The sequence below is a fragment of the Semicossyphus pulcher genome, unplaced genomic scaffold (assembly GCF_022749685.1).
Source record: "Semicossyphus pulcher isolate SPU_LCO1_2020_fin unplaced genomic scaffold, fSemPul1.0.p SCAF_20, whole genome shotgun sequence".
NCBI lineage: Eukaryota > Metazoa > Chordata > Actinopteri > Labriformes > Labridae > Semicossyphus > Semicossyphus pulcher.
The window spans coordinates 24066288-24081499 of record NW_027211694.1 but is presented as its reverse complement, the minus strand read 5'-3'; the positions used below and the strand labels follow the sequence as shown (position 1 = coordinate 24081499).

The following is a 15212-nucleotide window of genomic DNA, read 5'->3' as shown; positions in this document are numbered from 1 at the left end:
ATATGAGAATCCTAATCAACATATACCACATCCTCAATGTCAATATAGTCTTTCTATGCACTGTGTGCAACCTCTGTACAATCTGTAAAGGAAAGAAAACGTAACCAAAGATGAACAGAACATGTAATGCAGCTTGTTCATGTGGCCAGTTAATCTTCAGGACTTGCTTTTCTTTTAGCAGTTCAAACTGCGGCTAGCAGGAGCGTTAGCATCAAACTATTTTGTATCATTTATATGTTACAGTTTTTGTGGTTGTGAATCACATTTTTACAGAATCAAACACACATCCAATAGTTCAGAAATAAAACACATGCAAAAACGACATAATGAAACCCCCTTTACAGAGTCACAGCTCTTCTTCACTCTTTATTAAATGATCAACAGCCGGAGTGTGACATCTTCCTGATGTCTGCTCCTCCAGAGAGAGTTGATTTATTTAAATATCTACATTATACTATACAAGCTCATCAGTCGTAACCTCAGCTGAATGATGAAATAAAGCGGTAATAATTCACTTTAAGAAGACGTGTGTGTGAACTGTTACAGCATCAAATCAAACACGACAGACGGCGACCTCCAGCGGCAGGAAGTGACACCTACAGCAGCTGAGAATCGCACTCGGCTTTACTCCAGGAGTGTGTGTGAACACTTTAAACTGCCGTGACTCCGCTTTCCCACGACCACACACAGTGTAGAGAAACATGCAGGTTAAAACAAGAACATTTAAACAGCAGCAGGATGTTTTTAACTCAGATAATGTTCCTGAATCTGATCGAAACAGTAAAACTCTGACGACATACTCTGCATTTCACATACCAAGAAGTGTTTGGTTTATTGATCACAAAAAATACATTCTAACACTCACCTGATCGACGAACACTGTGAGCTTCAACAGATCAATGTATGTTCTCCTCAGGAAAGTGAACGTCCAGGTGTTTAATAACCATCAATCAATATCAAATCAATAATCAACCTGAACCTGCTGATTTCACTGAAGCTGTTTCCTTTCACACCAACACCAAAGATACAGACTGAAGAAGCTGTTTAAAATGTTTACTGACATGTTTAACATGGACACACACACAGACACACGGACACACACACACACACACACAATCATCATCAGATGTATAAACTCATGTCCAGAGTCCAAGTGAGATGGAAAAAGAGGCCAGGGTCCGTCAGTGTGTGTATGAAAGTTGTTTTATTATTACATTTTATTACACATCATTTAAAGGTCATAAAATCATCGGACTTCAACCTCTGAGAACAAAGTCATGAACAAGGATTGCCTAATGACAGCAAACCTCTACATTTACAATCATCATTTGATCTTAAAGCTTCATGAAGTGACTGAATAAATCGAAAACTAAACATGAATCCATGCTTTTATTTTTCAGGGAAGCGCACAACTTGCACTTCCTGTCCAGCGTGAAATACGTTTAATGTTTGCGCATTATGTTGGAGTATTAAACAGAGTGGCTATTATACATGAACTTATATATTTAATTACATGGTTTATATTTGAATCTGAAACAGAAATCAATCCGTGATTATCTATTCATGTAGGGCTGTAACTAACATGTTTCTTATTGATTTATAGACTAAAAAACCCAACATGACAAAGTGTTAGGGTTAGACCTCAAACGTCTCAAAGATCTTCAGTTCACGGTCAGAGAAAGAACCACAAAGTGATCACCTTTGACAGCAGAAACAGAACGACGGATTATCAAACGAGTCCGACTTCATGAAGTGGTTTATACGATTTCTGATAAAAACACAAAATCTTAACTGTGACTAAACAACTTTCCAATTAAGAAACACGAGAACAAGAAGGTTCTTCTTCTGCTGCTCCTGTCAACAGAGAACAGAGTACAGTGTTGTTACTAACACAGCGAGAACATACAGAACACAAGAGAAGACAGACAGAACAAGACTGATAGGAGAACGCACGGAACAAGAAACACTGAGAGGAGAACACACGGAACAAGAAACACTGAGAGGAGAACATAACAACAACGATCAAGACAGGAGGTCACAAAGTCAGTGAGAGCCAACAAACAGCTTAAGTGCGGTCGGACACTGGTGCTGACAGGAAGTGCACAGGACGTTTTTATTTTTGGTTTGTTTTGTTTTTATAATCATCATCATCATGAGAATCCTAATCAACATATACCACATCCTCAATGTCATCATCAATAGCATTTATATCATTAAGTGAACAGAACAATACAGAACAAACCTGAAAACATCACGGAGCACTGATCTCACTCATCAGGTTCTGTAGAGAAAAACAAAAACAAACATTATGAGAACATGTTTTTTATAGAGGCTGTGGGAACAAGTTGTTTGGTGCAGAACATGACATACATGTTCTACAACGTGTTGTATAATGTAGAACATGTAGAACATGACGCGTCCAGATACATACCCCAGTCATACGAGTTAACTTTGCTCCTGTGCGTGACCTTACAGGTGAACTTTTCTCCTTTGAGGGGGGTGAAGGGGACGTATTTGGTCAGGTGGTAGTGCCAGTCCAACTCGAATGCCAGGTCGGTCTGATTGGCTTTGACGATTTCCACTCCGTCCTTTAGCAGCTCAATCTTGATCTCAGGGGGGTAGAACCCGGCCACGTGACAGAGCAGGGTGTTCGGCTTTCCCCACTGACCCATTGTACGACTGTACACATTCACCTTGGGAGGGACTGATCAGAGACACGAGAAAGGGTTAGACATGAGGACACTTATAATAACATTAGGACACTCTAATAACGTGTAGTTGCTACTCTAATAACAAATTAGTGTGTACTAAACGGAGCCTCTTCCTGAGTTTCAGGCTGTCAAACATATTGATCATTAACTGTTGATTATTTATGATGTTTTGTTGATCAACTGTAGGAAACCACCTGCTGTTTGTTTGTCTATCTCTGTCACAGCTTCACTGTCTGTACATTCACAGTGAGATAACTTTACCGCAGTGTTTAACATCACAGTTCAAAGTCTGAGCAATAAAACAGTCAGGCACAACAAAACTGATTGTTTATAAAACAACTTTTTTAAAGACACGTAAAAACAACAAGCGTTATTAAGTATGAAACTGTGTGTTTATGTCACTTGTTTCCTGTTAAAGTCAGGCTCACAGAGTCCTACAGCAGCCATTTCACGGCTTCCGTGTTCAAACTACGCAGCGCCATTATTATAAACGTATAAACGTACAGTGAAGTACTCACCGTATTTGGACTGCTGTGAAAGCACCGTGTGGCAGATCACACAGAGGAGAACAGCGCAGATCAAACTCTTCATGTTTTCCTCAGTCTGAAACACTTTCTGTACTTAAATCCGGATAACTCAGACGGTTAAACGGAGACACTGTCCCGTCGATCTAAACCGAAACCATGAAAAACTGCTTATCTTATTCTTCAGAGGAGTGTTTGTGTCGCGGGGCGGGGTTAGTGCTTCAAGGCCAATCAGACGGCCACTTCCGGTGTACGTTGGTGAAAAGTGCACATCAGAGCCGTTAAATTTACACCAATAGAGAAATAATCGCAGCGGTTGCTAGGCGGAACTAAGTCCGACATGTTCTCTCAAACACACGACGAAGCACACGTATGTTGTTTAGTTAAGTTTAGTTTAGTTTAATGGCGGGTGGCAACCAAATATTCTACAACTGATTTCAGTGTGTCCTGTATCCCTTCACCTGATGTTCTTAGAATAACCTTATCGCCCCATTCCCTTCCTGCCTCACTAATCTTTTGTGCTAATCTTCTTCTTTCTTCCCTAAACTTTCCACAATGCACGAGTACATGTTCCGCATTCTCTCTGACTTTACAGTCAGAGCACTCATCAGACATATTTTTCCTTAACGTAAACAGTGTTTTGTTTGGTTCTGTATGATCAGACCTTAGTCTAGTTAAAACTATCTCCTCCCTTCTGTTTCTTCTTGTTACTCCCTTCGCATTAAAGGATTTCTGTATTGCATAATACTCCCTTCCTTTGTTATCCCTATCCCATCTATCCTGCCATTTCTTCATGATTTCTTTTTTAAGGATCGCCTTAACTTCGCCTTTTCCAAACGGTACATCCAACACCTCTCTCATCAATTTAACTTTTTTTGCTATTTGGTCTGCTTCTTCATTTCCTTTAATGCCTACATGAGCAGGTACCCAGCAGAACAGCACTAATATTCCTATTCTGAATAATCTAAATAAGCTTTGCTGTATTTCCATCACAAAATCTTCCTGGTAGAATTCATAGTTCTTATAATAATATATATAATATAATATAATAATTCAATACTGTATATAACTGCTATGGAATCAACACAACATACTGCTTTATCTGGTCCGACTTCCTCAACCCATTGTAATCCTAAAATGATAGCGCTCATTAAGTGCATAATTTTTTGCATTGTGTTTCTATTTTCTCTATGTGCATGTTCCATGTACCCTTTTTGTCCAACCAAACGCCCATGATTTGTCCATATAAGTTCAGATTCTGACTGATTATTCCTTTTTTTCTAGTGAAAATCATATAACAAGATTTTCTTACAGAAATGGCCACTGTTCTATTTTTGCAACAGCTTCTTTGATTTTGCCTAATGTACTTGTAACATCCCGTCCCCTTACCCAGATGGCTCCATCGTACATTGTGTTCATTGTGTGTTACAGTATTTAAGTTAGAGTGTTTGTTAGACTGATGCACAGACCGGTGGAGGTGAGTTAGTGAATATATGTTCACCAGGACTTGTCTTTAGAGACTTTAGAGACAAGTTAACTCGTTAAACTCTGAGTGAAAGAATTTCTTACCAGAATCTGGAGTCACAGAGTCTGAACACCTGTCAGATGAACTTAATAAACCCTGGAAGAGGACCTGAGGTCACCTGGTTGTTTCAGGGGAGGGTGGAGGTCCAGAGAACCAGGGTCATGTAGGACAGGAAGTCAGTGCACACAGGTGTTTATCAACAGGTGGTACATGTGGTCAGATCATCACAGGGAGAAGCAACATGAATAAGAGACTTAACCTGATCAGTGAACTGATCTGAACTGACCACTGACAGGTGAAGTGAATAACATGGATTATCTTGTTACAGTGTCACCTGTCAGTGGGGGGGGAGATATGTTAGGCAGCAGGTGAACATGTAGTCCTCGAAGTTGACGTGTTGGAAGCAGCAACAATGGGCGAGTGTAAGGATGTGAGCGACTTTAACAAGGATGACTGGGTCAGAGCATCTCCAAGACTGCAGCTCTGGTGGGGTGTTCCTGGTCTGCAGCGGTCAGTACCTACCAAAGAGGTCCATGGAAGGAAAACTGGTGAACCCGCGACAGGGTCATGGGCGATCAAGGCAAACTATGGAGGCCCACCTCACAACGTCTTGGTGCCAGATACCTCAGCACACCTTCACAGGTCTGGTGGAGTCCATGCCTCGACGGGTCAGGGTTGTTGTGGTGGCAGAAGAGGAGCTACACAATATTAGGCAGGCGGTCATAATGTTATGGCTAGCTATCGGTGTATATACATTTATATATTTATTAAAGGCCAGCACAGAGTTTGAGTGATCTGTAGAGAGTTCCTTTTTTACATCTTCTACAAAGAGTGAAAGATGAAAGCAGTGAGCAGGTACCATGTGAAGAACAGAGAACTCCAGAACTGTGGGGATAAACTGTATTAAGAAGCTCTATGAAGTGTTATCTATCAATAAAGCCCTAATAATAGATAATATGGGAAAATAATATAAATAAAGATATTAATAATAATACAATAATAATGACTGTAGAGGTTTCTTTACACAGTAAACACATCAATACGTTTCAGGAGGTTTTTATTTAATAAAGAACATCAACAGAAACCTGAAACATGTTACAGGTAGAAAACACCCCAACTCATTCATGACGTATTGATCTGATCAATAATCATTTGCCCATTATGTAGAAACACTTCAAATCAGAGGAAACAGAACCAGTTAATATTTACACGGTTAATATCAAATCAATAATCAATAACCCGACTGGTAAGCACACAGGAAGGATTGAAGTCCTCTTCATCGTGAGGAAGCGGTGATGATGATGATGATGAATTATGCGTTGGCTGTGTTGATTGGAGTCCAGCAGAATAAACAAACAGCTGACGATGAAGAGGATGAAGCTGAGTTACATGTTGGGCTCTGTGGAGACAAAAACAGGTTTATTAACATTTAAAGGAACAGTCACATTCACACCTCGTGTTATCATGTGACCTGATGATTGACAGCTCTGAGCACGGGTGTGAGCAGGACTCACTGGGGTCTGATCACTCAGAGCACATGCAGCCTGTCCCATACACTGACACAGTTAAACAAGTGTTGGGTGTGAGGTGTGAACTGACCCCAGGCGTAGTTGTTGGTGTTTGACCCGTGCGTCACACTGCAGCTGTACTTCTCCCCCTGGGTCGGGGTGAAGCCCACGCTCCTGGCCAGGTGGAAGTGCCAGTTAGTTCCGAAGGTCAGGTCAGTCTCATTGCATCCAGGAAGTTCAACCTCGTCCTTCAGGAGTTTCAGCGTCAGGTTGGGGGGGTAGAAGCCGCTCACACGGCAAATCAGGATGTTTTCCTTCCCAAACTCCCCGGGGCCAACGCTGTACACCTGGACCTTCGGAGGACCTGCAGACCACAGGAAGTGATGTCAGCATGTGGCTATCCAATGAGGAAATACTGTTTTTCTGAATATGAGCACGGTGATGATATTCAAAACAACAGCATGGCCGAGAGTGTGATATTTATATTCAACAGTTCTACAGGCAGCGTTTTAACGCTCAGTGACAATCAAATTTAGATTATTGTTTTGTTTATTTGATCAGTTGTCTGATGATCAGCCATTTTTTAAAAGGTTTTATCATTTTTTCTTCCGTCTCTGGGTTCAAACAAAAGATCATTTTCCATGATGATTTGACAGTTTGTGGACTAAATGATTGATCCCGATAATATTAAACAAAACAATCAATAATTAAAGTTAGAGTTAAACAATACTGTTTTGTTCTAACATGAGCAGACAGAAACCTACATAAACTGAGTTAAATGATCCACAGTGTTTTCTCCGTCTGTGTTCATTTATCGCACCCATAGTGTGTAATGCGCTGTTCTCTCTGTGGCCTGCAGGGGCCGCTGTTACCTCTCAAGTGATTTACTGGAAATCGAAACTAAATCAATCCTTTGAGGGGAACTCCGCTGAGTCACGAATACGTTCAAAGTTTCTCTTTTACATCAGTCTGTTTACGAGATACGAGATACAACATTTATTTCTTATCAATCAAAAAATTATCGATCAGTCTGTGACGCTTGATGGAGGACAGAGACCTCACTCTGACGCTTATTATCCCGCAACTGTCACTTTAGATTGTCACTTTTGTATACAGGTGGAATATAACCCTTATTTTATCTATTATATCAATTCTTATTTCTACTTGTATTTATCTTCCTGTTACTTTGTCTTGTGCTATTTCAATACCATTTTCCCTCTGGGGATCAATAATAATAATAATAATAATCTTATTATCTTAGATTCAGGAGTTTTGTAGAAAAAGAGTTTCTAACTGTTTCTAACAGAACAAGAACAGAACAGTGCAGTTTAAAACATTTCTATTATCAATCAGAAACATCATCTATCAGTGTGTGATCAATGTGTGGAGGACAGAGGCCTCACTCTGACGCACTTTTAGGTGTCAGCAGCATAAAGTTGTAGTTCAGGTAGGTGAAAAAAGGTGTTACTCACTCTTTTTCTGTGGAGAGCTGTAGACTGTGACTGCAGTCAGAGCTGCCACAAACACGCACACCGCGAATTTCATCCTGTTTCTTCTTCTTCTTAGTAAAGTGCAGGCTGATTTGTTCAGTGTCCTCTGAGCGCTGATGTGTTCAGTGTCCTCTGAGCGGCGATATAAAGTGAAAGCATGGAGTGGATCACAGAAAAAGGAGCTCTGAGACCGCCCTCTACATGATATCAGCCAATCATAAATCTCCATCTCTGTTACCAGGCAGAACCGGAGCAGACAGGTTAGTGAAGTCAATCTGAGTCTGCGGAAAGTCCCTAAAACACCGCCATGTAGATCAGGGTTAGGGCTAGGGCATGTATTTACCCCCCCACCCCCCAGACCATCCTGTGCCCTGTCTTTATTTTACCCCCCCCTTTCAGTTTGAAGTAAAGTCTCTTAAATATAAAGTGGATGTAATGTGTTGTTTCTGTCACACGTTTCAGCTAGTTTACTGCTTTTAATATGTTTTAGTTGATCTACAGTCTTTCAGTGACATGTTTGGTTCAGAACAATTAAATACAATTATTATAGTTATTAAGCAGACTGACAGTATCTATTCTCAATAACAGCTGTATGTGAAGCTACACTTTGTTTAAAATGTTCCTTAAAGAGACAAAAGCAGTGAGAAGTGAGCTGAAGACGATGTGAATTATTAGTTTTACACTGTGAACATTTGATAAATGTTTTTTTATCTGACTACACCGTGTGTATATCTGTTGGAGGGATGAAGGCAGGGGAGAAAAGAGGAGAGGAGAGGAGAGGAGAGGAGAGGAGAGAAAACAGGAAAACCCGTGCTGAGTTTATAATTCAAGTAAACGTGTTCATTTTAAATGTTTTATTAACCCTGAAGGCCACAGTACGTTTTAAATCTTTTACAGGGGGTCAGTCAGTCTGTGCACAGTCACATTTGAATCACCATCACTTCAAAAATATACTCACAAGCTACAATATGAAAAGCTCTTTATTACACGAGAATATGTGTGTATGTCTGTGTGTATCTAGTCTATAGCACTCACCAATGTTTAAACCTGCACACTAAATGCTGCAAAGCAGGTGTAGCACATTAAAGGCAGTTAACTGAGAAACTGCTTCTCTCTGTCCACCTCCTCTGACTGATGATCAGTCAAAGGTCCCTTTATTCAAATATATATATATATAGATATATAGATATATATATATATATATATATAGATATATAGATATATATATATATAGAGAGAGAGAGAGAGAGAGAGAGAGAGAGAGGGAAATAAACGACAGTCTGATTCTCAGAGCTCTGTTTTCTCCTCGCTGCCTGGTCTGCTGGCAGCTCCACCCTCTGCCCCAGTAGAGGAGGAGGAGGAGGAGGAGGAGGAGGAGGAGGAGGAGCCTTTGGCTTGGAAGGCCAGCGAGGCAGAGTTAATGCAGTAACGTTTTCCTGTAGGCCGAGGTCCGTCATCAAACAGGTGACCCAGGTGAGCTCCACACTGAAACACAGAGAGGTTTGTTATACGTTATCACTACATAATCATCATGTATATCAATACTACATTATCAGCTGTACGTGTTCTACATTATTACTACATTATCAACACGTCCATCGTCTGCAGCTGTACGTGCTTTATTTGCATCTTAGGTATAAGCCAGAAAACAGCTGATGGATTCAAGGTGGACTGAGAGTTTGGAGGTTACCTGGCTGCAGGTGGTCTCCACTCTGTGCATCCCGTAGGAGAAATCGTCGGTGCGAGAGATGGACTCCTCCTTCACGAGGTCGAAGAAAGACGGCCACCCTGAGAACATGAAGCTTCATGTTAGCAAACGGCTGCTCCGTTCAGGACAATCCTTGGTTGACACCCTAACCCTTGGCTGTAGTCTGTGTTAACTGATAACTAGCATGCTAACTGTTAGCATTGTGAGTACAGCCTCAGAGAGGTTCATCTCACCTGATCCAGAGTCAAATTTAGTGCTGGAGCTGTAACAGGAAACAAAAGCATGTTATTGTTTATTTTCTTCACTACATAATTTGTTTTCATAAATGTTTATTTCTGCAGCATTCATCACCTGTTCACAGCTCTCACCTGAACAGTGGCTCTCCACAGACCACACAGGTGTACGTCCCCTCATCCTTATGATAGGTGAACTCTCCTGTGAAGGCACTGAGAGGACACAGTGCATCAGTAAAACATGTTAAAAGACAAAGTGAAAAGGTTGATCTTTAGCCTCTGAAGCTTCAGAGTCTGTTGAGGAACTGTGATCAGTAAACTGCAGCTTGTTTTTGACAGTAGACAGATGTATGAATCTACAGATATGAGGCTCATCAGAGAAGCTAAGGATGCTAACAATGCTAACAGGTGTTTAAGGTCTCAGGTGTTCCTCCCACCTCTCAGTGCCTCTCTCCTGGGTCACATGGTACTGCATCGGTGTGAGTTGCTTCTTCAGCTCCTCCTGAGAAAAACTCACAGGCCATGTCTTCTTAGTCCTACGAGCTCCTGAGGGGGAGGAGGGGCAGGGAGAGGAGAGGGAAGAGGGGCAGGGAGAGGAGAGGGAAGAGGGGGAGGACAGACAGTAACTATGACCGTCTTGCAGGAGGAGGAGCAGCACGTCAAACAGCTGTTACACACAATGATGTGTTCAGGTTCCTCTCTACCTGTGGTTCATGTGTAAAGCACTCAGAGCATGCAGCAGAAACAAAGTGACTGTTTACACCTGTGAGCTTCAGCAGGTAAGTGTTCAGCTCCTCTCATCTGTGAGCTTCAGCAGGTGAGAGGAGCGGAATGCTCACCTGCTCAACCTTTGAAACAGCAGACTGTGGATCCATCACCTGCTGGCAGAGAGCAGCATTTCACTGTGTGTGTGTGTGTGTGTGTCACTGTGTCTGTGTGTGTGTGTGTGTGTGTGTGTGTGGTCTGCCTCAGATGCTGAGTATCAAACTGTGTAATGACGTAATGATTGAGTCTCTGTTCACACAGACTGAGGTGTACGGTTCGATTCCCGCTGATAGAATCTGTCTGTGACCTGTATCAGACCTGAGGTCAGACAAGCAGCTCAGTTTGAAGCTCTCGGGAATCGAACACGTCAAACATGTCCGCTCCCTGAGAGGCTCAAACTGAAAACTAGTTAAAGATGCTCACACAGCAGGCAGACATGCTGTCACAGCAGCAGCAGGTGTGAAACAGGTGAGCTCAGCACACAGCACACAGCAGAGGGTCAGGGGGTCAGCGGGTCGGTGGACCTGAGGGCAGACTGCAGGACTTCAGGGCTACAGGCTGACTCTTGGTAATGAGATGCAGCAGGTTGAAGCCCGACATGGCTGCTCAGAGGACTACAACCAGGACCGAATCCTTCACAGGACTACAAACAGGACGGGACTGCATGAAGAGGAGCAGACACAGAGCAGGTGAACATACCGAGGGGGGAGGAAACATGGAGTGTTTATAAACAGTCTTCAGGACGCTGTGCTCGCGCTCTGTGGAGGGTTAGGGTTAAACAGGCAACATTCAAACATCCTGCAGGATCACAGCTTCATGGTTCATCACCTCCAGAGGAGCTCATGAGTTTCTGTTAAAAATAACACAAAAACATCCGGATCACAGATAAAAACACCATCTCCCAGCATCCTCCTGTTCAATCATCTCTCCCAGGAAACCCTCAAACCTGCTGCTGAATAATCTTCATAAACTGAGGGATGAGATCCGTCTGACATCAGAGTCACCTGATCATCTATGAATTTAATCCATACCCAATTCAAACTCACCTTCAGTGCGCCTCTCTGCACTAACAGACATGCTAAGCTAACTCTTTCTTTGCAACAAAATGTCAGGACAGGAAGTGTTCAACCCACAGACTGAATATAAGATATAAACATAAAGTGTCTTAAACATGTATTCTTTCTAATGTCCAGCAGGGGGCGACTCCACTGGTTGTAAAAGCAGTGTGATCCATATGCATAAGCTCTATATGTGGGGGTCAAAGTTCACTAAAGGTCATGCAAAGCAAAGAACGTTTTCATGTTTCATGAACCCAATGGAGGTGAATAAGTTTTCTGCTAATGTTGACACTGAACATGTGACTGTGCTCTGAAGCTAACAGCTAAAGCTAAAGGTGTGTTCAGACCACAGGGAAGACAACTTTCACACGGGTCAAACAGACCAGGAAGAGGGGAGGGTTTAGGGCGGGGCTACCTGTGACTGACAGGTCACTACACTATAGTGACAATGGGACAGGTAGCGTCATCATGATTTAAACATCATCATCATCACACAGCTGCAGACTCACAGAGCTGTCTGGCCTGTATCTCTCTGTTGCTATGGAGACAGGGATCAGCTGACTCACAGCTGTTTATTCTGATGAAGTCTCCACAAACAGTTTGGAACAAAAACTCTTCAGTTCGTCTCTTTGTGCTGAACGTGTTTTTAAAGCACACGGCTCAATGCTGCTGTTGTGTGCAGGCTGTAGGCTGTAGGCTGTTTGTTTGTGTGTGTGTGTGTGTGTGTGTGTGTGTGTGTGTGTGTGTGTGTGTGTGTGTGTGTGTGTGTGTGTCTGTCTTCAGGACTGCACCCGAGCAATCGAACAAATCACTCTGACTCCCTCTGTTAGCGTTTCCTCATCTGTTAGATACGTCTGAAGTGTTACCATCCCTTTAAAAAGGAGGCCTTATGGGTAATGTATGCCTGTAGGTGTGTTATGTGTAGTGCGTCTCTGTAGGAGGATGTAGCTCGGACACAGTGAAGCTCACGTTTTCAGGTCTTTACAGTTTAAAGAGCTGAGTGTTGCATTCACTGACCTCAGGGAATTAAGACACTTCGATGAAACAAACCGCAGAAGATTAACTACAACATGCGAACACTGATAACAGCTCTACATCGTCCTGTCATACCTGCACAGGTGAACAGTAAGGGCGACCTTCGCTGATCATAGTGTAGATATATGCAGCTCTATATGTGGGGGTCAAAGTTCACTAAAGGTCATGCAAAGCAAAGAACGTTTTCATGTTTCATGAACCACATCAGTTACATCCAATGGAGTTGAATAAGATTCCTGCTAATGTTGACACTGAACATGTGACTGTGCTCTGAAGCTAACAGCTAAAGCTAAAGGTGTGTTCAGACCACAGGGAAGACAACTTTCACACGGTGTGATCACACACAGAGGCAGCTGCATCAGGTGACATGAGTCATCATGAACAAGTGATGTTAAAGAGAAATCCTGCTCCTGATCCGAGCTAACAGCTCGTCACACCTGGTACAGGTGAGCCTCAAGGAGCTGGAAAGTTCACCCAGACACATGGAGGAGGAGGGGAGGGATTAACCCACCTGTGAGAGACTACAGGTGATGAACACACTGTGAGGGTGTTTGGTTTCTGACATGTGGGGTATTCACAGGTGGGGTTTAACCAAAAAGAACAAACAATTGCGTCGTTAATCTGACGCTGGACTAACACCAGGTGAGAATGATCTCCCCTCGGGTCTGAACTGTATCAGGTAACTCTACCTATGAGAGCAGCAGGCCAGGTGGGGGGGCAGACTGAGCTGCTGCCTTGCCCAAGAGCACGATGCAGAGTGAGGAAGAGCGCCCCTCGTCTGAGGAGGAAGGCCATGACACACAGTCACACTGAGAGAGAGAGAGAGGGGGTTAAACAGAGTCGATGTCACGCTCAGACGTGCTCACATGTTGTATGTTACATATGACATGTTTCAGCCCGTCTGCAGTCTGATCAGCATCATCAGCTGTGTTCAGGTGTGCTGTGTTCTGGTGTGCTGTGTTCAGGTGTGCTGTGTTCAGGTGTGCTGTGTTCTGCTGTGCTGTGTTCTGGTGTGCTGTGTTCTGGTGTGCTGTGTTCAGGTGTGCTGTGTTCTGGTGTGCTGTGTTCAGGTGTGCTGTGTTCAGGTGTGCTGTGTTCTGGTGTGCTGTGTTCAGGTGTGCTGTGTTCTGGTGTGCTGTGTTCAGGTGTGCTGTGTTCTGCTGTGACAGTCAGACAACATGAACAATAACAGGAAGTTAGTGTCTTCTTTCTTTATTGACACCTGAGAATCTGCTCACCTGTTTGTAGTTTTGAACTCAGGTAACAAAGAAACACAACCTGTCCTCCACACGGCGTCCACCTGCTGCACACACACACCTGATCATAAACTGTCCATCTGACAACTTCTCCACTGATCTATGCTCACGTTTCAGTGTGCAGCAGCTTTTAGTCATCGTTTAGTTTAAAATGAAATCAAACTGTTTCCACGGAGACGTCTCAAAAAAGAGCTTAATCACAAACAACCTGGAAAGTTTTTCTTTTGATTGATGAACACGTGAATAGATGAACACATGAATGAGCCTCTGTCAGTGGCCCTCCTCCTCCGTCTTCATGCTTTAGTGATCCACAGTCATGATGTCACATATTAAACACTGTAGCAAACAACAATTCACGGGATCATCAGCTGTTCTGGAAACACACGCACGGACAGGGGGAGCTGACTATTAACAGCTGCTCAGGTGTGAATGTGACACCTGTCAGTAGTAGTAAAAGTTGTCTTTGACACAGAAAAGTCTAAATATAAATATATGCATCAGTTTAATTTAAATAATCACCTGTTAATACCTGCAGACATTCAAAGGTTCATAAACATAAAGAGTTTGTGGATCATCAGCCAACGTGTTAGAGCTCAGGAGGAGATAATGAGGAAACTACAGTGTGATAATGTATCGATTATCAGACTAGTTTTCTCATTATCTCTCTCTCTGTCTGTATAAATAAGGTTTATAATGCCGCCATGTTGCTTCGCTGTTTCCGCTGGTTAACAGTTTAAAGTCAAACATAAAGAACTCTCTGGAAGCAGCTCGGTGTTTATTATCCAACATTAACACGGGTTATTAGCACAGTCTAACGTTAGCTCGGTTTCAACTCTCTAATAAGAACTCTGAATGTCTTACCGGAGAGCAGCAGCAGCACACACACCGTCACGGTGATCCGGGTCACTCTGCCGGGATCGGGTCTGAACACGAGCAGGGTCATAAGCAGCACAGCGGGTCAGCAGGTCTGAATGTCTCCTATTATGGACACAACACAACACCAGTCTTCTTCGTCCTCTGTGAGGGTTAACAGCAGCCTCAGCGATCAGCCCCCACCCCCTGGTGGACACTCTGAGCTCCTGCAGCCTCTGATTCTCAGCATGAAGCTGATCAACTGCAAGCTGCAGGCTGACCTTTGACCCTGGAAGACTGAGGAGACTGAAACTGTTTCAGCAGAATTTGAGGTAAAAGGAAAAATACCCACATTTAAATGAGTGAAACACACCTGAGAGGTGGTCACATGAATAAAGAAATTAGTTTGAAAATGCAGTCATGGTGTTAAACAGGCCTGCTGTTCAATCTGCTGACGCTCAGAAACTTAACACGTCTGATACATCACTATTAAAACATAATTCACAGTCACACAGTGAAGCTGAGAGCAGCGTGGATTTACCTGAGG

The 15212-nt window shown here is 42.9% G+C and overlaps 3 protein-coding genes across 8 annotated transcripts; all 3 read right to left on the bottom strand.

Moving 5' to 3' along the window:
* Positions 1-1185: 1185 nt before the first annotated feature.
* Positions 1186-3414, bottom strand: LOC138599352 (beta-2-microglobulin-like). Its single transcript, XM_069670981.1, has 4 exons — positions 3230-3414; positions 2432-2704; positions 2243-2281; positions 1186-1854 (listed from the first exon to the last, which is right to left on the bottom strand). The coding sequence occupies exons 1-3, from the start codon at positions 3300-3302 to the stop codon at positions 2268-2270; spliced, it is 360 nt and encodes a 119-aa protein (XP_069527082.1). The 5' UTR covers positions 3303-3414; the 3' UTR covers positions 1186-1854; positions 2243-2267.
* A 2386-nt stretch (positions 3415-5800) lies between these two features.
* On the bottom strand, positions 5801-7894 carry LOC138599621 (beta-2-microglobulin-like). Its single transcript, XM_069671372.1, has 3 exons — positions 7741-7894; positions 6360-6632; positions 5801-6159 (listed from the first exon to the last, which is right to left on the bottom strand). Exons 1-3 carry the CDS (start codon positions 7811-7813, stop codon positions 6146-6148), a joined length of 360 nt encoding a protein of 119 aa, XP_069527473.1. The 5' UTR covers positions 7814-7894; the 3' UTR covers positions 5801-6145.
* A 732-nt stretch (positions 7895-8626) lies between these two features.
* Positions 8627-14822, bottom strand: msrb3 (methionine sulfoxide reductase B3). 6 transcript variants are annotated; one of them, XM_069671370.1, is made up of 7 exons: positions 14675-14745; positions 10989-11124; positions 10137-10245; positions 9835-9912; positions 9700-9728; positions 9449-9546; positions 8627-9243 (listed from the first exon to the last, which is right to left on the bottom strand). In XM_069671370.1, the coding sequence occupies exons 2-7, from the start codon at positions 11062-11064 to the stop codon at positions 9046-9048; spliced, it is 588 nt and encodes a 195-aa protein (XP_069527471.1). In that variant the 5' UTR covers positions 11065-11124; positions 14675-14745; the 3' UTR covers positions 8627-9045. The 6 variants fall into 6 exon arrangements, with proteins under 6 accessions (XP_069527471.1, XP_069527468.1, XP_069527469.1 ...); XM_069671367.1 differs by lacking the exon at positions 10989-11124 and adding an exon at positions 13247-13366 and having other exon boundaries at positions 14675-14735; XM_069671368.1 differs by lacking the exons at positions 10989-11124; positions 14675-14745 and adding exons at positions 13247-13366; positions 13796-14613.
* Between the last annotated feature and the right edge of the window lie 390 nt (positions 14823-15212).

Bases quoted from the DNA above. Each gene is read 5' to 3' on its own strand.
- msrb3 (XM_069671367.1), bottom strand. From the start codon at position 13,352: ATGGCCTTCCTCCTCAGACGAGGGGCGCTCTTCCTCACTCTGCATCGT. The intron at 9,547-9,699 runs GTGAGATGAACC...TCATGTTCTCAG, and splicing joins TAAATTTGACTCTGGATCAG to GGTGGCCGTCTTTCTTCGAC. The intron at 9,244-9,448 runs GTAACCTCCAAA...TCTGTGTTTCAG, and splicing joins TGGAGACCACCTGCAGCCAG to TGTGGAGCTCACCTGGGTCA.
- LOC138599352 (XM_069670981.1), bottom strand. From the start codon at position 3,302: ATGAAGAGTTTGATCTGCGCTGTTCTCCTCTGTGTGATCTGCCACACG. The intron at 2,705-3,229 runs GTGAGTACTTCA...GTCTCTGATCAG, and splicing joins TTCACAGCAGTCCAAATACG to TCCCTCCCAAGGTGAATGTG.
- LOC138599621 (XM_069671372.1), bottom strand. From the start codon at position 7,813: ATGAAATTCGCGGTGTGCGTGTTTGTGGCAGCTCTGACTGCAGTCACA. The intron at 6,633-7,740 runs GTGAGTAACACC...TGTGGTCTGCAG, and splicing joins CAGCTCTCCACAGAAAAAGA to GTCCTCCGAAGGTCCAGGTG.